Here is a 23,710-nt window from a genome sequence, read left to right on the forward strand (position 1 = left end):
CTGGGAGAGGAACTTCAGATGGAGCGTCTCCTTTAGTGAACATCGCCGGTGCCTGCCTGTGGGAAGGACCGGGGGCGCACGGGCCTTTCAGACCCTGGCCTCGCTGGTCCTCAGGCCGTTCCGAGGCCTGGAGAGGAGCAGAGCCAGAGCCTTCCCCATCCTCTGCTGACCGCGGCCTTTCCCTGGCTTCCCTCTGGCGTGAGCAGGGTGCTGTCTCCCTCTTCCCTTTCCAAGAGGGCTATTGATGGGCTGACCTCCCGACCGTAGCCGGCGGAGCTCATGGTGCTGGTCCTGATATCCTCACGGCCTGTGTGGTGCGCCTCCTCTTTGAAGAGGGCCCCGCGCTCAAGTCAGTGATCCCTGTGTACCATTGGTGACATTTAAGGGGTGCAAGTGGCCCTGTGGGTGGCCCGTATCCTTATCGGCAGCACCCGTTTGCCTCTCACCCCTGGGCTCGTCTGATCCACAGGGCCCGTCCGACTCCGGGACGTGTTGACGTGGCTTATGATATAGACACAAAATGAAGCAGAGAGACACGAGACGCGAGACTTCTAACAGAAAGGCTGGGTAGCCGCGTGTGAGACCCAGGTTCTGGAGGGCCACTGTGCTTGAATGTGAGGTTTAAGTCTCATCTAGCAAAGGGCGGGGAAGTGAGTGAGTTACCTGGAACTCACTATCTCAGACCAGGGAAGGGTGCTGTCCCACCAGGAAGGAGTCGTTTTTGTCACAGGAAACTCTCTGACGTCGATCTATGAGCCTTCTGTTGGGGACAGAGAGACACAGAAAGACTTTTTCCGTAGTTGTTGTAAGAACAGCAGGTATGTTTTTACCTGTTCTCTTATACTTTAGATTAAAACTGAGCGTTTTCTCCTGACTGTAGATCTTCCTGGCAGTCGCTAAGAAACAGAACCCAGGTCCCTCTTACACTACAGTGGCTCGTCGCCATGGTGTCCCCATTTGTTGGCCCTCCGCTTTCTGCCTCTCCTGTCTGACCCGCTAGGGGTGTCTGTCACGGATCCTGAGAACCCTCCCTGGTACTCTTCTGAGAGGCCGTTCATGTAACCAGCCGACGTCAGCCCCCGAGGTGGGGCGAGAGCGGTTCACGGTCGGCGGCGGACTTTTCCTGAGGGCCAGGCTCTGTGGGCCGCGGGGTCTCTTGGAACCGCTCCGCCCTGGAAGTGACCACTGACAAAACAAGTAGGCCTGGCTGTGGTCCAACAAAACGGTATTTTTTGACAGCGGGCGGTGGGCTGCCGCCGTCTGCCAGCCCCCGGTCTGGAGCGTGATGCCAGCTGGGACCCTCCGGTGTGCCTGCGCCACTCTGGTCTCTGGGCACGTGGTGTGTGTGCAGCCCGAGGACTCGTGCTGGCATGTCGACAGGCCGCCGTGGGGTGATGTGTGACCCATGGTGCCCTGTGTGGCGGGTTTGTGAAGGTGAGGGAGCCGTGGTCCCCGATTCCCGATGGCTCTGCGGGCCGTCAGGTGTTTGTAAATGGCCACGGCCCTGACAGTGTGTCAGGGGCTTGGAAGGGGAGCCCTGATGGAGAGGCTCCGTCTGTGGCCTGGACCGGGCCCAGGGCTGCGTGGGCACAGTGGCCTCCGGTTGGGGGGCTGCTCTTCCCATGGGGAGTCGACAGGGCTCCTAGGACCAGAGGCTGGAGGGTGGTTGCCTCTCATTTGGAGACGTGCCTTGGAGCATCAGACCAAGGAGTACGGGCGCCCTGTGTGCAGGCCGTGACGTGCAGGTTATTAGGCAGAGGTTTGGAGAAGGTTCCCTGGAGGTGGTGGGGAAGCCGGGGGGCGGGGGGTGGGGCCCAGGGCAGAAGCACGTGGCGGTGGGGCCAGTGTGCTGGTGCCCAGGGAGACTGTGTGTGTGTGTGTGGGGGGGTGGTTCGTGCTGCATCAGCCAGACAGGCCGGTTCTGTTCCTGTGTGTGGGAGCTGGGCTCTCCCATGAGCCCTCCACCATCCGGGAAACCGAGCTGTCTTCCTGGGGCATCAGGAGGCGCGAGATGCTGGCATCTGCCGCACAGTAGGGGCTCAGCACGGGAGCTGTCCGTTTCCCCCGGCCTCGCAGGTTCAGGGCACGTCCCCTGGGAGGTTGGGGCGTCCTCTGCGCTCACCAGCTGTGGTACCACATGCACCCATGCCAGCCGGGCGAGCCGAGCCCTCCCCCAGAAGGTAGCGCAGCCCCGGACGGCCTCTCCTTGTGAGCTCCTGGGGGATGGAAATGTGCCCGCATCCGCACCTGGCATCCGTGCCTGTGGTGCCCGGTACCGCGGAGACACGCGGTAGTGCGGGTTGTGAAACTGCTCTGGGGAGGGGGGGGACGCCTAGCAGGGTGACCTTCAGGGAGACTGAAGAAGGACGGTGTCGTAGCGGGGCTGTGTTGAGAGACTAACACGGGGGTACGGCCCAGGTTGCAGCAGTCGAAGCAGAGGGGGGCAGACAGACTCCAGGAATTCTGGAGACACGAGCAAGGCTTGGCTGAACCGAGACCCAGGAGGTCAGATCGCCCGATTTCTCTGCAGCAGAGGACCGATTGACCGTCAGAAACTTCTGAGTTGGCAGCGCAGTGGTTGTATTTGCTTCGAAGCCAGGTGGTGGGGGCCTGTGAGTGTTTCAGCGGGAGACCGGCCCGCCCGCGTGTTCCCGTGGGGGCCCGAGGAAGAGTTCTGGGGTGCCGGGCTGTCCGGGGGCCGGCGGAGCGCCGCCACAGACGGCTGCTTTGTGCGAGCAGCCACCCTTGGCCTGTTTCTTTCCCAGGCCGGGGCGGCCTGCGGGTGTCCGTGAAGTGGGAGGGGTCCCTGACCCCGACTACGTGTGTTCGCTGTTTTTTCACATGCGATTTGCACAGAATGAAGGAGTGACTTTTCAAAAGGGAAACAGTCCCCTGCGCTCAGTTGTGAGAGACCGTCCGCAGGGAGCCTTCCTGGAGCCGTGGGGCCTGCCCTCGCCGACTCTCTCCCTCCGACGAGGTCTGTTGAGAGAGCAGGCGAGGAGTCGCCTGGAACTAGGCTGGAACTAGCCATCTAACCGTGGCTCTGAGCTTGCGGCCCCATCCACCACGTGCAGCCTGCGTTCTCAGCTTCCCAGCCAGAGGAGCAAGAGGGGCACGGGCTCGGGGCCCAGAGCCCTGCAGACCCTGGGGCGGGCTGCACCTTTGCTGTGGGCGGGCAGGCAGGCGGGATGTGGCCCTTGTGAGAGCCCGGCTCCGTCACACGTGCCTGGAGCAGGTGAGGGTGGAAGCGGGGTGTCGGGGGCCTGGGCGGAGCTCGAGGAGTGGCTGGGTGGGAGGGCGGGGTGCCTAGTCCCGTTGCACACCCACCTGCCTGCCGGCTCCTCCCATCGCGAAGCCTGGGCTTTCCCCTCGGCCCCTAGTGGCCGGGGCACAGTCCTAGGCCGAAGGGGCACGGGCAGGCTGGGTTTGAGTCAGGACTCCGGAGGGTTGACCGCATGGCTTTGGTCCAGTCCCACGTGCCCCGTCACACGTACTCGGACAGCAGCCCGCAAGGGGGCGGGGGCACCATCTACACACACTAGGCCCCTGTTGTCGTCGTCTCCCCGCAGCCCGTCCTGGACTTCCTGTGAGAAGCTGTTCACCGGGTGAGGGGCCCTCTCAGTGGGAACCTTTAGATGTGATTTTGAGGTGTTAAAAGTAGTTGTCGATTTTTTCTAACTCTGGGCCGGTTCAAATTGTGGCGCAAGAACCAGAACACAAGAGGTGAAGCAGTGGATCGTACTGCTGAGGGCCGAGTGGCGAGAGTGGCTCGGTGGCTTTGTCGCGCCCGCCTCTGTTTTCAGCTTCCTGCAGACCCGGGAGCCTCGCTCACAGCTTCCAGAACGCGACAGCTGCTGCTGCCAAGTGCAGTCATCACGGGGAGGATTCTCATCTAAATTTCCCCCTTTTGTTGGTCAACAGAAGTAGTTTTCTCCCTTTACTTTCTCTGGGGAAAAGGAATTCTGAAACATCCATAGGCCGTGTGTCTGAGAACCGCTTTTCTAACGAGGGAATGTGCGTTTTCGGGAGGGAAGCGGGGCCTGAAATACTCCCTGAGAAATACACGCTTTTCAGGGTGCAGCTCTAGGGCTCCCACGGATTGGAGGACTCCCTCAGACTCGGGTAAGCTAGCCGTATAGGTCGTGTGCCGTGTGTACAAGCGGCACGTTACTACAGCCGTAAACGTCGGGAACGTTTTCGGGCGGGGCTCTCAGCTAAGAACGCAGCCGCTGCCTTCTCCCCCTCGATTCGCAAATACGGCTTTCGTTCTTACGGTTCATCCCAGCGAATCACCGAGCCTCTCCCGGACTGTAATGTGGAGCAAGTTGCTCGCCCGCGTGAGTTGCTAGAAACGCGACGAAAGCACCCGTCGGGGGGACAGTCGCAGACCTCTGAAGGTATCAGCGAAGCCTGCTGGTGTGGAGGTGAGGTCCCCTGGGGCCCCCGAGCCCTCGCGAGGTGGTCTGAACTCCACTTGGCACACGCCGCAGCCCTGTGTTCGTTCACAGGGGACGGCGGCCCCCCGGTCCGTCCCAGCAGCTGCGCCAGTAGAGGGTGGTGTTTCGTGACCGCGCAGCCGTGACGCAGAAGCTGGTTGGCGCCCACCTGCGTGAGCTGAGGTCCCCTGGTGCGCTCGGGGCGTCCCGGGGCGGCGTCACAGAGTCACAGAGCACCGCGCGCTGGGGGCTCAGAGCAGCAGGGAGTCCCCCTTCTCTCCACCCCGGAGGCCGGAAGCCTGCGATTCTGGAGCCGGCCGGCAGCGTGGGACAGCACGGCTCCTGTCACTGCTCGTGTCCTCCCCGTGGACGCGCTCCTCTCCTCTCCTTGTCAGGACACCAGTCCCGTGGGATCCCAGCACACCTGCGCCGGCCTTCTTTCCAAGGGAGGTCACGTTCTGAGGTTCTGGGAAGGACGTGGATTTCGGAGGACACTTCACGGGGCACAGGGCTCGGGGTCTCCGGAGCTTGATACTCGAGCGCGGTGTCTTAGGCGGCTTCTGTAGGGGTGTCCGGCACGTGTGTTTGGTAACGCCGAGGCGCCAGAGGGAGTGCAGAGGGGGGCGGGTTTGGTGAGCACAGGTGAGAAGGTGAACAGTCGGGGCCCTGGCTCACAGGTCGCCCGGACACAGGGCCTTGGGGAGGCCCTCAGCCTCCCTTTCCTGCTTCTCCTCAGTCGGGGCCATCACTGCCTGGGGAGCGGGGCTCGCCTGGCTCTGCGGCCTGGACACTGGACAACACACAGTCTGTGGGGAGGCGCGGTGACCCGTCCTCCTCACTCGGGGGCTAAAGATTTCTGTTGTTTTTCTAGGTCAGTTGCTGTCAAGTGAAGACCAATTCTAAGAAATAAATTTCTGGCACGCAGTCTTCTGTTCTTTCCCCTTGAACTTGAGGTTACGTGAGCAGTGATAGTGGTTTTCATTCCTCTGTGGCTGATGAGCCCCATGCCACCCACCGAGGACGTGAGATCGCCAGCTCTGTTTCTTTTTCCCACAGTGCGTCTCAGCCCTCTGTGGGGCTCATTGTTGGAGAGCTGGAGTGTGGTTTTTATGATTTGAACCACCAGTGTCGGGATGGGCGTTCCGGGATGTGGGAAGGCACTTAATGGTGATGGAGCTTCAGCTCTTTGGGAGGGAGGGGGTGAGCAGACAGCTTGCCGGGGAAGCAGCAGAAGCAGGCTCAGAGGGACCGTAATTTTGGGGGGCGGCTGAGAGGGTTTGCCTGCTGAGCACTCTCCCCCAAGATGGTGAGGGGACAAGTGGCTTGCCTTCCGGAGGAGATGAACCCCCACAGCTGCCTGGGGACCCCATGTGCTGGGGAAGGCCTGGAGGTGGCCGCGTCTCCTGCACAGGGTCGCTGCTCACTTTTGTCCGAGGTCTCCTGTGTGTCCGTGGGTGGGGCCTCGCGTGCTGTGTAGGGCAGGGAGGTGCTCCTGGGGGTTATGTGGCCATTTCTCCTCCACCCGGCTGGGTGCCGCGAGGCCTGGATGTTAGCCTCTCACTCCCGACAGTTCTACAGGCTCTGAAGCTAGCTTATCGACTGTCTAATTTTGTGCGTTTTTCTTGTGACCATCACATGTGAAAGGTGTTTATTTATGGGGGTGTGGGGGGAGAGAGAGAGAGAAAGCCCCCACTAGGGAGGGTCAGAGAGAGAGTGAGAGAGAATCCCAAGCAGGTTCCAAACTGTCAGCACAGAGCCCAGCGTGGGGCTCGGTGTCACAAACTGTGAGATCGTGACCTGAGCCGAAACCAGGAGTCGACACTTGACCACCTGACGCACCCAGGCGCCTCTCAAAGTAACCTCTTTGTCACTCATCATAAGACGTCTCTTCCACCGTTCGTTCGTTAAGCTGCGGTGCTCCGTGCTGTCCGAAAAGACAGGCGCGCTTTCGGGAAAGTCGGAGAAAGCCGCATTTCCAGGCAGCACAGAGCGGTCTGAGGCTGCACCCCGACACCTCCGCGAGCCCCCTGACGGCAGAGCCGAAGCCTGCATGTGGGCACCTTGGGGCGCACCTTCCCCCTGTGCCCGGTGCTCTCCGCGGGGAGCCGGCTGCGCTGCTGACCCGACGGTGTTCCTGGCGGCCGCGGGTGGGTGCTGCCGGACGTGCTGTTGGCAGGAATACGCAGCGAGGTCTCCGGAGAATTTAAAAACGACTGCTGTGTAACTATACAGACGACTGTTTTTTCTTCAAAGGGTGTAAGCCAGGCCTTGAACTGGTAAATTGGTTTTTACAAAGTGGAACTTAAACGTTAACGTCACACATTCATACGTGTCGTAAACGTTCATCTCTGTTACCAAGTATTTAAAATTTCAGGCAACGTCATTAGTTCCTAGCAGCATTCGGCAGGCTTCTCCCTGCCTGTGCCGGTGTGGGGACAGGAGGGTGGGGTTTATTTAGGTCCTCTTACTGAAGCGCGTCCCGGGAAGGGCGTTCTGATGGCGCTGGGTTGCCGTTTCCCCTCTCTCGGCCCCCCTGTCCTCGGCTCTGCCGTGACCTCAAAGTTGGTAACCAGCCCAGAATGTTCCGAGTCAATCCCTTGAACTTAAAGCCATCGTGGGGCACGTGGCAGCCACTCAGTAAATATTGATCGATGATTTGTGGCTATTTTAGAGGTGACCTGGAAATCAGCAAGCAAGGAGTTGGGCCTCATTTGTGTATTTCCTTCTGTGCACGAGGCTTGCAAAATGCAGCTGGAAGTTCCTTGGATTATTTTCCTTTCTGATCCCGTAAATCCTGTGTCTCCTCAACCCAAGGCCTTTTCATGTAGATGACAGAAATTTTGGTTGTCGTGTTTAGAGTCAGGGGTCTTAAGCACATGCTCGTGAAGTCAAGATGCATCTTTCCGAGAGAGAAGAAACTTGATACTTCTGTGAATTTAGGAAAACGAGCACTCCCTTTGTTGTGATTGTCTGGCCGGTGGTCTCGGCAGGAGGAGGTCTTAGGGATCAGGCGGCCGTCACGCTCTCCGCGGACGGTGTAAACGCGGCCTTCCTAGCAGTCAAAACAGGAAGTTTTTCAGCTCCGTCTTTTTATTATGAAAGTTTTGAATTTCATCCACGTGTTTTCCTGTGAGTCGGCGAAGTTCCGCGAGCCGCTCGAGTGGAGGTCATCCAGTCGAAGAGCGTTTCTTGTGGTTCCCACGGTGGTGACTGACTTCCTGTAGTCTCGGCAGAGAAGAGGCCAAGGGTCCAGTGAGGGTCTCTGTCGGCCCCCTGCGCCTCAGTGGCCTGCCGGATCCCCCGTTTCCTTGTGGGGGAGGGAGGACTCCGGTGCCGTTCAGTCACGTTCTGAGAGCGCTCTGTGGTGTTAGTGGTTGACGAGCGTGGGCGTCAGTAAGATGCCCCGCCGGGCCCAGAGGAACCAGGGCAAGGCCGCATGTGCCTCGGGGAGCGGGGCTGCGGGCTCTCGGGAATAAAGACTGATGTGCCCGCGGGGCGGTTTCCTCCTGACCGGGCGCGGAGGGAGGCCACAGCGAGTCACAGAAGCCGGCCTCGGACTCGGGCGGCGATGGAAGAGTGTCTTCAGGTGGATCGTGACCGCGTTTAGTCCACCAGGGCCGTGGCATCTGCCGTGTGCCCGGGTGGTCTGGGCTCTTGGCACAGCACACACAGTAACTGTGTCCGTCCTCTAGGCGTCAGCCGGACAGGGTGCGGGTGGGAGGGACTCGGGGTCCAGCGGGCTGGTTCCTGGCAGGGCCGCCGAGGTCGAGTCTGAGCCGAGACCGGGGAGAAGGGGGACGGCCGCAGGCCCGGAGGCACGGGCGGAGGGGAGCTGGTGCTTGCGGACGCGCCTCCAGGGCGTCGTGGGCTTCGGTTTTAACCTCGACCTTCAGGCCCCGGAGTGCCGTGTGTGGAGTGTGAGTGGACGTGGTTGAGCGCGGGCGTCCTGGAGGCCCGTGGGGCCCGGCACCCAGCCGGCCGCCTCGTGGACCGGTCAGCGCGTGAATGTGTGACGTCACGGGTCCCTGCCGGTGAGGCTCTCAGCCCCCGGCCACGTGTCGCCGTCCCGTGTTCGTGTGGCTCGCACACGGCCGGGACGTGAGGAGTGGCCTTCGTCTCGCCGTCCTTTAACACGGGGTGTGTGCTTTCAGGTCACCTTTTCTATAAATTCGGGATCACGGAGTCCGACTGGTATCGAATCAAACAGAGCATCGACTCCAAATGTCGGACAGCCTGGCGGCGAAAACAGCGAGGCCAGAGCCTGGCCGTCAAGAGCTTCTCGAGGAGAACGCCGTCCTCGTCTTCGTACGGCGCTTCAGGTACGCTCCGTTCGGAGTCCCGAGTGGTGCGCCCTGCGGGGCCCGGGGGGAGCGGGCCAGCGCCACCCACAGCCCCCCTCAGCGCGGCGACGGGGAGCCCGGCTCCGTGCGCGCCCTGCAGGTGAGTTATCTCGGGACCGCCGTGGGTGCTGCGTGGGGTTCCCTGAGCGGCAGGACAGGGCCGGGTCTGGCGGCGAGCGCCGTGTCCTGTCCTCCCTCCGCCAGGTTACTGAGCGTGCCGCCGGCTTCTTGTCCTTGCTGGTGTCTGCGTGGGGGGCGCGGACGAGGCGGGGGTCGGCCCGGGTCGTCGTGCTCGTCGCTGCCGCTCTGAGTTAGACTTCCCCAAAAGAGCACGGGGACATTCCAGATTTTCCCCTCGGGCATCGTGGGAGAACTGGCTTTTCAGAAGCAGGAGGTTCACCAGGAACGCCACTGTGACTTCGGTGTTGCTTTTTTTTTAAAGCTTTTTAAAAAAAACCTCCACAACGTCTCCCTTGGCCTCCGGCTCGTAGAACCGAAACCCCGACTGGGGTCGCGGTCAGGACCCCAGGGCAGTGCGGGCAGGGTCAGCCGGATTCTCGTTCCGCAGCACTGTGGCGACAGACCCGGTGGCCCGGCATGCTTGCGGGGCCTTGCCTTTCTGAAGCAGACCTCGGGAAGCGGCTTCCCTCTCGTTGTCTCGGCAGCGACTTGCGAGCAATCCCTGACGACCGACGAGGGGCGGCCACACACACGTCGTGCCCCCAAGCCGTGCTTCTCTGAGCGGCAGTATCGAGGGACCTTCCAGCCAGGGATCTAGGCCCTTCTCGCACAGCGAGGAATCCTGTTTGGGGAACTGAGGGAGGTAGCGACCGTACGATGTGCTGAAGCGGTGGCCCCCTGAAGAGGTAGCCCGCCTTCGTGGGTCTCGGGCGGGCAGGTGTGGACGCCATACACTCAGGGAGGTAGGTTTCAGGTGGGCCCGGGATTGGCCGCCCTCTCCCTGGGGTCCGAGGGACCTAGCACGGAGCTGGCCCGTGGCTGGCGCTCAGTGTCTGTCCCGAAGGAGCGAGGAGGAAGGGCAAGATGAGGCTTTCTCTGTGGAGACGGCACGGTCCCGGTTCAGGACCCCCGGGCAGCGGCCCGGAGCCGTGAGTTTCTGACAGGCAGCGGTGGTGCCCTCGGGCCGGCCGTCACCATGCTTGAGGGCGGAAGGTGTTGAGTCCGGTGAGTGGCCGGGCGGGTGGGCTGGGGGACCCCGACTCTGCTTCCGACCCCCTGATCGGAGACTCGGGGGGTCTTAGCCTCCTGCTCAGGTGTGATTCCTGCTGTGTGGTGGTGGCGTTCTGACTTGTTTCATACTTACTTAGGATTTTTCATCTCCCTTCCAGTCAGTAGTGTTCCTTTCAACTAGATGATAGTAGTTCTGTTTACCGAGACAGGAGTTTCTTCGATTGTTTCTTTGTTTACTGAGCCTGTCAGCATTTCTTCTAAGATGCTTTGGGTTTGAGTAACTCTCAGGTGCTGGCGGCTTCTCGTGGGCGGTGAGTGGCCGCCGTGCGAGGTTGTCTTTACTTCCCGAGCGCCCTGGGCGGGCTTGGCACGCGGGGCGTGAGCCCAGCGTCTCAGGATACCCTGTCTGGAATAGACGGTGTCTGGGAAACCCCGGCCGCCCGCCGACACCGGCAGCTTGGAAGAACAACAGTAGCCCCTCGCGTGGCCTCGGCGGCGGCTCCTCTCTCGGGAGCGCAGCGCACTGGCACGGGGAGGGGGCAGGGCTGCCCTCATCTTGCCCTTCCCGGAAGCGGGTGTCATTACCGCGTGAGAAGGCTGCTGCCAGCCCCGGGTGGGGTGCAGGGAGGAGGAGGAGGAGGAGGAAGAGGACGAGGAGGAGGACGGAGGTGGTGCTCTTAACAAGCCTCGGGAGGGAGACGAGCGCGCGGTTCCTTTCCCAAGGCCCGCGCGCCCGGGGTGGGTCGAGGAGGCGCTCTGAGCTGCTGTAGCCCGTCCCCGGCTCCTGCTTGCGCCCCGCAGCCGGCCCTTCCCGTGCGGCCCGCCGGCAGCCAGAGCTGCCTGCCGCGCGCCTGGAATTGAATTCTCGAGAGACCCAGAGCATGTTTTTCTCTTACCACGCTTTTAAGAAAGTCCATTGCTTTGGAAGTTCCTGTTGATGTAATTGTTTGCCATTTTATTATACTGCATGCTTGACTAAATTAGAGAAAACCAAGTCGGTGATGAGCTAATGGGACTCTGGCAGGTTCTCCTTGCTCTGTTTGTACGCTCTCAGCTTCACAAAGCAGATCTGACACTGAAGGCTATTCTGGTGACAGAAATAGTCCGGGAAAATGCAGTTAAGCCAGGATTCCTGGCTTAATTCGGAATTGGTAGTCATTCCGGCAGGGTTTGTCTTATTTATTTTGGAATTACCAGATAAAAAAGGAATTTCCAAATAAATACTATAAAGGAAATTCTGAGCCGAGGCTAGTTTATTTAAAGCCGAATTAGTACCGCCTGTTTGAACACAAACCATACAATCCCTAGTGTCACTGAATTCATAAAACACCAATTTATTAAAACATTTGTCTTGTACCGTCCCACCTGGCAACACCGTGGAAACTTTTGTAAGTGCTTAAGTTAAAGGTGGCTGCATTTCACGGTTTAAACTGCAGCCCGGCGCACTCCCTGCGGGCCTCATCGGTGAGTTGAAGGCCTCAGGAGGGTGTCTGTGCAGCGCCCGATATTTTAGAGCTGCAGAGAACCGTTTCGTAACAGTCCACTGCCTGCCCATCTGTGGGTGCAGCGGTCTCTCCTCTGGACAAAGAGGGGAGTGGGGGTGTGGGGGCTCTTGGAGCGGCCTGCCTTTCTGTTGCACACTCTTTCCTTTGTATAATTATAGGAGCTGTTGATTAATTGGCAGATTCAAGAATTTGAGTCTTAGGTTTGAAAAGCGTTTACTTGCTACCCATATGTCCTGTCTTCTGCAGTTACTTTAGAACCTTGGGGTTCTAATTCTTCTTGGATCTCTGAACCCCTTGAGAACTGGCACGATCAGCTGATGTTTATTGACACTAGAGCAGGAATTATTTGAGCATCTATTTAGTTAAGTAGTTACAACTAACCTGCAGAGTGGACTGTAAGTGTTTTGGTCACGTACCCTCTTTCAGAGGTTGGAAAGTGTGTATTCCTCCTTATGTACTTTTAAGTTGACATTTTAAAATGTTGACACCTGAAGCTTTTCATTATACTTTCAAATCACCGAGAAGGATGTAATTTCTGACATAACGCAAGTATTAACATTTCAACACCATTATATTAGTTTTTAAAATGTAGGCAGCGAGGGGCACTGACTTCGTGTCTGACTTCGTGTCAGGTCATGATCTCATGGTTCAGTTCATGGGGTTGAGGCCTGCATGGGGCTCTGTGCTGACAGCTCAGAGCCTGGAGCCTGCTTGGGCTTCTGTGTCTCCCTCTCTCTCTGCCCCTCCCCCACTCACGCTCTGTCTCTCTCTCTCTCTCTCTCTCTCAAAAATAAACATTAAAAGAATATTAAAATGTTATGAGGTGGAATGTATATACCGTGTCAATTTAATGCCCATGGAATAGAAGAAAAATATACTCATTTTTCGTCTTTCTTTTTTCTCCTTTGTGTTAACAGTCCACATCTCGCTGGGTCTCATCCTGTTGTGTTTACGTTTTCTTACTGTCCGTCCACCATAATTCCCTGCGGAAAAATTGTATGCACAAAATCAAAACGTTTTTTCTGAGCCTTTAATTTTTTGAGCATTTGAGAATATTCTGTTGAGGTATCATTACAACTAAAATTAATACGCAACATGTCAACACAAAGGTCTCGTTTGGGATTAAACAAAGGAAGTGAAGGTTTATTGGAAATGCATCTTTAAACAAGAGGATGGACAGTTTTTTCCATAGAGGGCTTAATTGTCCGTGAACAAATACTGATAACGTACTGGTGAGAAGCAGGGTGTAACCCCAACTTTGTGCTTCTGTTTCACTTCTGCTGACGAATCCTGAGCAACTCGTTTAAACAAGCAGATGAGACTCCTCTGTCAGAATAGTCCTTCCCCGGACTCCTGTCCCCCGGTCGGAAACCTCGATCCCCAGCACTGACAACTCATGACTCTCCAGGATGCCATGGCCCCTTCACGGGGACCTGCCCACTGCTGTCCGGGAAGGAGGGGTTTCCTTTCCTCTTTGGGGGGAAGGTGGTGCTGGGGAGGGAGGGAAGCCCAGAGGCGTGCCATGGCTGGCCTGTCCCCCGCTGGTTGCTGAGGCCCTCTGTACTTCCCTGCAGAGACCGTGATGAGCACGCCGCCCCCCGCCAGCGAGATGCCGCAGCCTCCGCCACAGGCCCTGCACTACGCCCTGGCCAACGCCCAGCAGGTCCAGATCCACCAGATCGGAGAGGACGGACAGGTCCAAGTAGTATGTGCCCTTCTCGCTAGTCTGCCTCCACCGGGGCCAGGGCAGGCAGGGTGGGGGCGTGGCCGGTGGGGAGGGCGGGCCCCGGCTTCCCCTGCGTTTCCGGGTCGTGCCATGGTAGCTTGGGGTGAGGTCAGAGCGCCAGTCTAAAGAAGTGGCTCGGGGTGTCGGCTCTGCATCTCCTAAACGAGGGCGGTTCCCGAGGGGGTGTGTCCTTGTCGGTGTCCCCTCGTGGCTCCCCTGCACGTGCCGCCCCCGTGGCCGCCGTCAGCTCTGGGGGTCAGGCCATTCGACCATCCCTGCCCTTACCTGTCATCCTGGGAGGCGCTGTCGATGCATTATAGATAGTCTTCTCAGTTCGGAAACAGGGGAACCCTTTTCCTGAGGGAAGAAAATTTCCTCCTGGGGTCAGTGGGAAGAGCTAGTGAGTGGCCTCCGGGATCACATAGCACTTCCTTTGGATGCCTGGCTGTATCTTAGACTCGTGTGGGCAGTTGGCTTAGCAGTGAGCCACACCCCTGCCTCAGCCCTCCTTGTGTGGTCTGGCCCAGATAGAAATTCCTCCAGACTCATGCTGGCCCCTACGGCTGGGGAGAGCAGGAGGGCGGGAGCGTCACCAGGGAGCGGGACGTTTTCATGCCCCCCAGGGTCCCGTTGGCCGTCCAGTCACACCCAGCTGCGTGACCAGGCTTTCTCCTGGAAAGCTCAGGGTGGCCTCAGTGTGACGTTGCACTCAGCATGCTGCCTGGAAAAGGGCCGGCTTCCGGAAAGTGTTAATGAGCGTTTTTGCAGGGGCGGGGGGGTTCTTCATCTTGCAGATGAGATAGATAGCAGTTATAGATGGTGAATAGAAATGGTGAATTCTTTGTTTAGGTGACAATCACAAAGGCAGTTAATTCTTACCTTTGTAGTAAGAAGGTTCTTGAAAGAACTCCAGAATAACTTCAGAACAGTTTCCACGCAGTAAAATGAAAGCAAGAGAAAATCCCGCAGGGGTGTTGAGCCATGTTGGCATTTATGGGCATCGTTTATCTGCCTGTGTCTACAGACCTAAGTGGCTCAGTCAGTTAAGCGTCCGACTTTGGCTCCGATCCTGCGGTTTGTGGGTTTGAGGCCCACATCAGGCTCTACGCTGACAGCTCAGAGCCCGGAGCTGCTTTGGATTCTGTGTCTCCCCCTGTCTGTGGCCCTCCCCTGCGCATGCTCTGTCTGTCTCAAAAATAAATAAACATTAAAAAAAAAAAAAAAAAAACTTAGTCTAATTTTGTGGGAAACTTCTGTTTCCCTTCTTTTCCAAATGACCCTCACATTCTTAAATTTGCCTGTTGGGTAGCAGTTAAAGACTTGACAGATTTTCCCAGGCCTCGTTAAGAGTTAGCCATAAAATGTTCTGTACGTGTCACATTCTGACAGTTTAATTTCAGGAGGCTATTTAATAAGCTTATACTATGCGTATATTGTACTATTCAGGATTTAGTTGTCCTGGATTGCCAGCAGGTAACCGAAAACAAAAGTTCCAGAAAGCGCTTCTTGTTTCCTGTGGCTTTGATTTTCTTCTGATGCTCCTTGGTGTGTTCTCTTGTTGCGGATCCCACAGGGCCACCTCCATATCGCACAGGTGCCACAGGGCGAGCAGGTGCAGATCACGCAAGACAGTGAGGTGAGTGTGGCCTTCAGAGCTGCCCAGGGCCCACCCAGGGCCCACGGGCTCCTTCCATGGCGGGAGACGGGTGGGGGGTCCCCGGATGACACGCACGCCCAGCCGTGGTCACCTGACTCCTGCTTCCTTAGGAGGCGATTGTGCTGGAGGGGAGGGACCGTGGGGAGAGGGTCTCGGGATGTGTTAGGAGGGAGGTGCTTTCACCTGGAGGCCGCGGGCTGCACACGTCCAAGCCTTGTGAGCGGGCCGTGTGCCAAGGGAAGAGGCGCAGAGGTTCTGAGGGGCAACTAGGGATATGCCGCTGAAGGGGTGCTTGCTTGGTCCCGTGAGAAGCGGGCCTCACGCAGGAGCACGGTCCGTTTGCTGACTGGTGGGTGGGCAGGTAAGCAAAGGAGGAAGCCCGTACTGGGTGGGAAAGGAAAGGAGAGCGGACACGGGTTGCAGGAGGCCGCGGGCGGGGTGTTCTCTTGGGGGGGTGGGGAAGCTCCGTTTCAGAGGTGCCGAGGCCCAGCCAGCAGCCTGAGACGTCTGGCAGGATACTCCACTGTGCAAGGCGCTTAATTTGCTCGTAGCCTCCAGAAGGAAAATCCATACAGATTTGTTTTAATACTCTTGTTGCTAAAAAAAATCATTAGACTGCTGCTTGGATTTCAGTTTTTTGATCAGCTTTGCCCTTTTAGATTTCATAAACGCCTCCCTGTTGTTCATGCGATCCCGCATTTTCTGTTTCTGTTAGGAATTGAGTGCCAGGAATTAGAAGAAATTGCTGCTGCCACTAATGGTTACCTCGTAATAAGTTAGAGTATGTGATTAGTTTTATCACAGCAAAGCCTTAGCCTGTTCCTTTAACAATTAAATGTTTTGTCCCAATGAAGGTATCTGTGAGGACAGTGGCAGAAGAGCCTACCAGACCTAAACCAATCATTTTTTCCCCAAAGACATGAGGGTGCATTTCCACCTGGTGAGACGCCAGTGGGCCTGCGTCTGGTTGGTTGTGTTTTGTCCTGTGTCTTCCTGTGTCCCCCGTCAGGGACGCTGGATGAGGAGAACGCGGGACCTCTCTGTGCTGCTGTTGGTTCTTGTCATCAGAGTTGTTTCAAAATGAAATGTTCGGGGGGAAAAAATGACATTTTCATTTGGGGTCAGGATGGGGGGAGGTGAGCACGACGTCTTTCACAGTTTTTCTTCTTAGAAGAGGAAAAAGTGTCTGTAAACTCAGTTTTAAGATATTTTGTTGTGGAGTTTTTATCGCTACAAGGGGCTGAACTTTTGTAGAACTGCTGTGAGTGGTTTGGCCGGCTATTCACACGTGGCGCGGGGCGCTCCTGCCCCTGTCGCCTCGTGTCTGGAAGTTGTTCCGGTCCTTGACTTCTCCTTTTTCCACCCATTCTGCAGGGCAATCTCCAGATCCACCACGTGGGACAGGACGGGCAGGTGAGTGTGCATCTGCTGTCACTTACCGCCCGCTTGCCGTGCGCGTCACCAGACCTCGCGCTGCCGCGGGCCCGGCCCGGGAGCAAGAGGGTGGTGCAGCGTTAACTTTGGGGAAGTGCCGGCTTTACCCTTGCCGGCCGCAGACATCCTGAAGGACGTGGACCCGTGGCATTGGGGCTCTGGGCTGCATTTGGTTCTTTGTAGGAGTTTATGTAGCTGTTTGTAGATGGAACCCCACCGGCTGTTGATCATTGTTAATTTCCACGAATGTTGTGGATGCTGGGTTCGTGCAGTCGCTGTGTGTTAGAACGAGCTCGGTTTTGTTGTTGTGTGTTAGTGCCAAACGCCGGTCACCACCTTCCCAAGTATCTCTGACGAAAGCGTAACTGCACAGTCACTGAGCACCTGATACAAATTGTCTTTACAAAGGAGAGTGCTCCTGCTCTGAGGGTTTGAGGGCGTGATTTGCTTTCTAGATCGAGTCTAAATTCCTGGTGGATTTGGGGATGGATATTTTCACGTCCTTTTGAAGAATTTGTATTAAAGAGACCTTTATAACCTTTGAATAATTACGGGAGAGAGTCTCAGGAATCTTCCTTTTCTTGGAAACGTGACTTACGAGCCACAGACCTCGAGCTCGATTCGTGTCGAGATGGTACTTGCTGTTCTCGAAACCAGCCGTGTTCTCCCCTTCTGAAACACCTGTGTGCGTTCCTGTTGTCAGTGGCGGTGGCCCGGTGTCTGCCGTGCATGGGGCATGAGGACGTGTGTCCCTGGAATCAGAAGCGGGAGGACAGCGGCACCCCCCGGGTTTCATCTGAAACCCTCCGAACGCCTGGGGAGAAGTGCGCAGACCTTAAGTTCAGTCACTTGTTTAGATCGGAGTGCCTCGGTTTTCGGTTTCGTCTTGAAACCTGCGCGTGGGGTTTTCATCAGAGTCCTGAAGCGCCAAAAAGCCGAAGCAGTGCAGGGTTACCGAACGGTCCCCAGTTGTTGCCTCTGAGCCCTGCCTCGGAGATCGGGTTGCTGGTCAGGCCCGTACAGGTCGGTTCTCAGCAGGTTTGTGCCGCATGTTTCTCTCGGTCGGGCACGAGATGTCCTGTCTGGGTGGGAGAGGATGGGTCGTCATGTGTAGTTTATCTCCGGTTTTGACAACTTCGTGGTTTGTGTTTATACTGGGAGTGAAATTTCATCCTAATGAAAATGTTGCTGAACTTTATAATTCGTGAGAAAGGAAAGTATGTTACATTTGATATCCTCCTCGTTCCCGTCTCTATTCCTGAGCAGGCTTCCACTCGGGAGTTTTGAGAAATAATCAGGTTTTGGTAGCACGTGGGTACCGTGCCGGTGTGTATGATCGTAGAGCGCACGTCCCCAACACCCCGTGAGAGCGGAGAGCCCAGCCTCTGTGGACGAGACGGCAGGTGCTGCTTTCAGCTCAGGAAGGGCTCCTGTGGTGGCCGTCAGAAGAGCCCCTCTCGGAAGAGTCCGCAGACCGGAGACTTGTGTGCACCGTTACCAAGCGCTGCCTCACCGGAGTCGGCCGTCGCGCCCGGGCCTGTCCTCCGCGAGCAGCCGTCCTTTCCCCTGCGTTCGACCCTCGGGCGCCCTCCCTGCTTCTTAGCTCCCTGCTTCTTTGCCAGGGCCCTGCCAAGTCCCCACAGCTGCCATCGTGATTGCCGTGTGTGTCGCACATAACGGTCTGTGAACCATCCGATTCTGTTTGCCTGTGGAATCCCATGCTGCCTTCCCACCTCGGCCTGATTCTCACTGCCCGTCGTGTTCGTGGGCCTCCGATGACACACACACCTCGGGGGCAGGCAGGGGCAACACTGGTGGCGGCTGGAGGAGTTTCAGGGTCCGTCACCTTTGTTCTTTTCTGAAGGAGACTCTGCTCTCTGATTGAAGTAAGCAGCGTGTGTGTTCACGTGAGGGGTGAGGTGAGCCGTGTGTGTTCGTGTAAAGCTGCCTTTTTCTGGCAGATCCGCCAGCTGCTCCTTTCTTGTTTTCCGTTTGTGGAAATTCCTTTTTGTTACTGTATCATTTGGCCGGTTCTTGTTCGTACTGAGTTACCCTGCTTGTGACCGCTTCGTTTTTTAACTTCCCCAAAAACTTGAACAGAGAATGATGTTTCACAAGACACAGAAGAAGCCTCCAGTCACCTCGAGGTCGCTGACAGGGTGACCTAGAAGTGTGGCCGTGTCGCAGGCGGGAGCATCCGTGGTTCACTCTCCCGCCCTCGCCCCCACGGCCCGTCGGCTCTGTCTCTGTGCACCGGCCTCCCCCGCCCGCAGGAGGACAGTGCCGGGGCGCGGTGGCTCCTTCCCCTCCAGACGTGGCCTCCCCAGTTTCCGCGTGATGGAGCCTTTTTCCCGGCCTGGCGCGGGCGTTGGCATTTGGTTTATCGAAGATCGACTGGTTCCGGTTGTAGGCAGCGGAGGTGTTGAAAGGCCATCTCTGCTCTGCAAAGAGAAGAGCCTCCCTAAATTCCAGAAGCCCCCCGAAGAAAGTCCCATGTTCTTGTTGTTTTGGAGTTCACAGACCCACCGCCGGTCTCATTAGCTTCGCGTTCGGTTCTTACTTGGTAGTTCTGTCTGTCACTGGGAATCATTGTGCAGCAACGCCCCAGATCCTTCCAGAGCAGCCGAGAGTCAATCAGGGGCCAGAGCCCACGCCGCCCGGCCCTCTCGTTCCACTTGCTTCCCGACCGGGACCGCCGAGCCCCTCCCCATCCTGCTCCTGTGGGGCCGTGGTTGTCCTTGGTTTCGTGGATGGGACGGAGGGACACGTGTGCTGTGCTTTGCTGCCGCCGGTGGGCCCGTGAGGCCACGTCCAGAACGAGGGCTGGCACCTTTGTCGTGGCCTGTCGGGTCAGCTGCCCTGCGTTCGCACGGCCCCGGGCTGCGGGTCTGCCAGTGCCGCCCCCGCCCCGTCTGTGCTCGTCGGGCTACACGGGGCGAGATCCCAGTCCTGTCCTGTGTGGGGCCCCCTGGGCTTCAGCTCTCATGTGGCTACGGGGTCACGTGAGAGTGCGCCTGGCGCTTTAGAGACACGGGCTTAGGGCGCTTGTGTCGTCCCCCAAGTGTGGGACAGAAGGGTCAGAGGAAGGACAGCTGACTTGCAACCTGGCGGAGAACCACAGGTTTAGTTGGAAGCCGCATTCCGGGGGACGGTCACGGCCGAGAGCAGGTTCCAGGCGGCCCCAGGCCAGGTGGCATGTTCACGTTTCCTATTCTCTTCCCAGCTGTTCCTGGCTACGTGCGATGACCACTTCCTAATCCTTCGTGATCTATTTTGGGGGGAAGCTAGATGGCCAGGTTTGTTGGGGTTGAAATTAAAATGCAGTCGTTAATTCTGGTCACGGGCTCTGGGCGAGGGCGCCTTCTGGGAATGCGACGGAGGAGCCTCAGCGCTTGTGGCCCTGTTTCCGGTGCTCCCTGGTGTTCAGAGAGGCACTTGGTTGGGCTGGTTCCTGCTGTGCTGATGTGTGTCGTCCCCAGTCTGAGCACAGGGCCTGTGGGGGTGCAGGTGACTTCTTGTACTGTTCCCGGCTCAGTGAGCACTTCGGGGCTAACCTCTCCTGCTGTGGGAACGGAGAGCCGTGAACTTGGAATAGTGAAGTGCCGGGAGTGCCCGCGTGGTACTTGGAACCGTGGAATTTGTTTGAGAGGGTGGGCCTCGTGTAGCAGATCAGATCGGGAGCAGAGAAATGTGGAATTCTCAGGAGGAAGCCGGAGCCAGTCCTGCCCCGTAGCGATTCACAGGATGCCAGCTGGATGTGTGGACGAAGCACGGATAAAAGTGTGAGGCACGTGAAGTGATCTCGTGCTTAAGGGATTTCAGTTTCCTGAGTTAGCGGTTGGTATGACGGGAGGAGTTTTAATTCCGTGTGGATTTTCAGAAGATTCTGAAAAGGGAAAACAGTTCTCAAGGATTAAGAGCCCTAGGGTTGCCGTCTGCGGTGGGGTGGAGGAGACGATTGGGATGCATTTTAAAAGAGAAACGATGGCCTTCCTCAGGTCCTGGGAGCTTTTTCACGGAGCGACGTGCTTATGCAGGTGGACCGGGGCTGCCTCAGGGAGGCGCTCTTGGTGCGGTGGTCGTGCCCACCCTCGCTGGGCCTCTGCTCCGGGTCCTTCCCGCTCGTCGGGCCCGTCCTTCCTCGCTCACTGCGGCAGGTGGGCGGCCAGGGCACGTGGTGGAGCACATGCGGGCCCGCGGGCCACGCGCCCGTGTCCATGGTGAGAACGTGGTTCTGCACCGCGGCTCTCGCCCTCTCCCTCGTGCGCACGCACGGTCGGAGTGGGCTCGCAGAATGATAGTGGCCTCACTGCGTGCTGATTGCTTTCACGCTTTTTATTCTGTCCTGTTCTTTCTGGTTTTTTTTTTTTCAATCTTTTTTGAAGATTGGTTGTGATGGGACACATTAACTCGACTTTGTGACCGCAGTTTGAACAGGACCAGAAGCGATGACCACTGATGTCACTTTAAGAGCTAAGATGTTCTGAGTTCTAAGTTCTTTTTTTTTTTTTTAATTTTTTTTTTTTAACGTTTATTTATTTTTGAGACAGAGAGAGACAGAGCATGAACGGGGGAGGGGCAGAGAGAGAGGGAGACACAGAATCGGAAACAGGCTCCAGGCTCCGAGCCATCAGCCCAGAGCCTGACGCGGGGCTCGAACTCACGGACCGTGAGATCGTGACCTGGCTGAAGTCGGCCGCTTAACCGACTGCGCCACCCAGGCGCCCCTAAGTTCTAAGATCTAAAGTTCTAAGATGTTGTCATTAAGTAATTTTTAAAACATTCACGATTACATAGCGTTTACGTCGTGAACATTAACACATCTTTCTTTTCGTGTTTTGAAAAAAGATAATTAGATAAAGCAGTGCGTAGAAAGCTTATGCTTTTTTTTTTTTAGAGTCTCAGTTAAGTTTAAGAAAAACGATGGTGAACACTTGAACTCCAAACTCTTTTTCAGCATACTTCTGAAGCCACCTCATCTACTTCAGGAAAGTTGGGATACTCTTGGTACTTGAGCGTTAAAATGAAATCTTCCCGAAGGAGTCGGGAGTTGCCTTTCATCGTCCAGGAGCCTCCACCTCCAGTGCCGTGTCACCTGGCTGCCCCTGTCGCTGGGTCTCTAGGCCTTTTGCTGCTCACGCGTCGGTGGTGTGTCCTCACCGCGACTGGGGGCTCCCGGGGAGGGGCGTGGAAGAGCTCCTCCTGCCGAGGAAGCAGGGCGGGGTCTGGGAGAGGGGCAGCCCTGTCCTGGAGGGGCAGTCGCAGCTGGTCTGTGCCGGAAGGCCCAGCTGGGAGCGGCAGTGGGGGTCAGGCCGGCCTCTGCCAGCGACAGGGGGCCTTTGTCCCGCAGCTCCTTCTGGACGTAATGTGCCTGAATCTCCTACTTGCTCTTGGTCGGAGAAACCTGGTGGTTGTGGGGCACCCCCCACCCCCGGTCGGCCCTGTGGCGCTGTCTAGGAGAAGAGGGCAGTTCTGGCAGAGAACAGCCTGTCGTTTTGTCAGTTTTGTCGTGTGTGTGTGTGTGTGTGTGTGTGTGTGTGTGTGTGAGAGAGAGAGAGAGAGAGAGAGAGAGAGAGAGAGAGAGAGAGAGACGTTATTCGGAAGGCTGTGTACTTAAGCATTAGTTAATTAGGAGATACTCCGTTTCTTGTTAATATTAATGCCATGAATGAGCTTTTTAAAGAAAGAGGAGCTGAACCTGATCAGTGAAAAGCAATTTAACTTAGAAATTTAGCTGTTCAAAACGAACAAAAATTGTTTGTTACAGAAATGCCGCACGGGGTTTGGTCCTCTTAGGGAACCCTCGGCAAGTAGAAGGTGAGGTGGCACGAGGCACTGTGTTTGTGTGACCGAAAATCCCAGGTGGGGACCACGGTGCTGCCGACACAGGAGCTGGGGAGGACGTGGCTGAGAAAACCCCCAGGCCCGTCTTTAGCAGCAGAGTCCCTTGTAGAGTGAACCTCTCGGTCAAGGCAGCCTTTTTTACGAGCGTCAGTGAGCCTTGCTTCTGTCCCTGCCCCAGGAAGCTGAGCCCGGCAGGCATTAACGAGAAGGCCCTGGAGCACGTAGGCCGGTCACAGTGGCCACGGCGTGGTGTCCGGCTCGGGCCGAACTCCCGCTTTGTCGGCCTTGCCCCTCCAACGTTGTGTAGACGTTTTAACCTTGGCGAGACGTTTAAAAAAATACTTTCAGATGAGTAACACAGGATTCGAGTTTGGCCCGGTTTTGTGCATTAGTTAAGAATGATGCGGTTGAAAATGTTTTAGGAGTCACTCTTAAATTCTAAGAAGATTGTGCCTCAGTGTCTGTCCTCTCGCCGTAACTTGTCCTGGCACAGGCAGTAAATTCCAGACTTTTGTCACATGGCTGTCTGCATTTTGTCGTCCAGGAGCCTCATTACCTCCAGAGATGTGTCAGCCTGTTTTGTCCCGCTCCTCGTGATGCCGGCGCTTGTCTGGGGCAGGGCGAGGCCGTGCGGGCTCGGGACTCAGGAGGATGACGCTGATCTTGAGGAGAAGGGACGTTCCCTTTCCACACCGCTGCCCTTCCCGTGAGCAGACCTTCCGGGAAGCAGAGGGGCCTGTGGCCAAGAGTGTTGTTTGGCTTTCTGACTTTGAGGCAGACATCCCAAGGTGCCTCGTAGATGTGGACTTGAAACTTCTCAGGTTTGAATGCGAGCCTCACAAGTGGGGCCTGCCATAAACAGTCCCCATGAAGTACAACAGGTCGGTGTTCAACCTTGGATTCTGATTGATTTATGTGATTGAAGCCCGGGCCAACTCACGGTAGTTTTCCAGCTCTTCCAATCAGTTGGAAGGACAACTAAAAAACTGTACCCAGCTTAAGAGATTGCAGTGCGGTTGTAGAATTAGACCTGGGAGTACAGACTCCGTGCAGAGAGGTTCAGTTTGAGTAGCGCAGGGAAGAAGCGGCTGAAGACAGAGGGTGTTTGTTCTGAAAATGTTGTCAGTGTCGGATTTGTTTCCGCAAAACGAGTTGTGATTTGAAAGTGTCAGGTATGGATGCCTGCGGCAAGCGGGACAGATGGTGGTGTTGTAGGAATACAAGCCCGCGTGGCGGACCCCCCTCTGCTGTGGGTGTTGGGCGCCGTCAGAGTGGGAGGCCGGCCGGCTTGGGTGCCATAGCAGAGGTGGGCGTGCTCTGAGGTCGCTCGCTCACTCGAGTCGTCAAGCTTCCCACCATGTGACTTCATACCGAGACTGGACATCGCCTGTGACTCATTATGTTGCTAAACCGAAAATGCTTTATTTTCCCCTCTTAACTTCTCTGAAGTTAATTGTTTTCTTGGGAGGTTAGATTACATCAGGCATAGGAAATGTGTTGTTTCCATCAGAGCATATTGTAATTCTGCTCAAATTGAGAACATTCTTTAGGAGAGCAATGGGGTCCCTTGCCCGCCA

At 56.8% G+C, this 23,710-nt stretch overlaps 1 protein-coding gene across 4 annotated transcripts in view; it reads left to right on the forward strand.

Annotated features, from left to right (window-relative positions):
* LOC122494586 (BTG3 associated nuclear protein) overlaps positions 1-23,710 on the forward strand; it is a 114,060-nt gene that overhangs the window by 67,377 nt on the left and 22,973 nt on the right. For 2 of the 4 annotated variants that reach the window (XM_043599848.1, XM_043599850.1), the window contains 4 exons: positions 8,588-8,755; positions 13,047-13,177; positions 14,772-14,834; positions 16,230-16,268. In XM_043599848.1, coding sequence (XP_043455783.1) covers positions 8,588-8,755; positions 13,047-13,177; positions 14,772-14,834; positions 16,230-16,268 — 401 coding nt within the window. Of the gene's footprint in view, positions 1-8,587; positions 8,756-13,046; positions 13,178-14,762; positions 14,835-16,229; positions 16,269-23,710 lie in introns of all 4 variants that reach the window. The other 2 variants (XM_043599847.1, XM_043599849.1) reach the window with 1 other exon arrangement.

This window comes from Prionailurus bengalensis, chromosome E2 (assembly GCF_016509475.1).
Source record: "Prionailurus bengalensis isolate Pbe53 chromosome E2, Fcat_Pben_1.1_paternal_pri, whole genome shotgun sequence".
NCBI classification, from domain to species: Eukaryota; Metazoa; Chordata; class Mammalia; order Carnivora; family Felidae; genus Prionailurus; species Prionailurus bengalensis.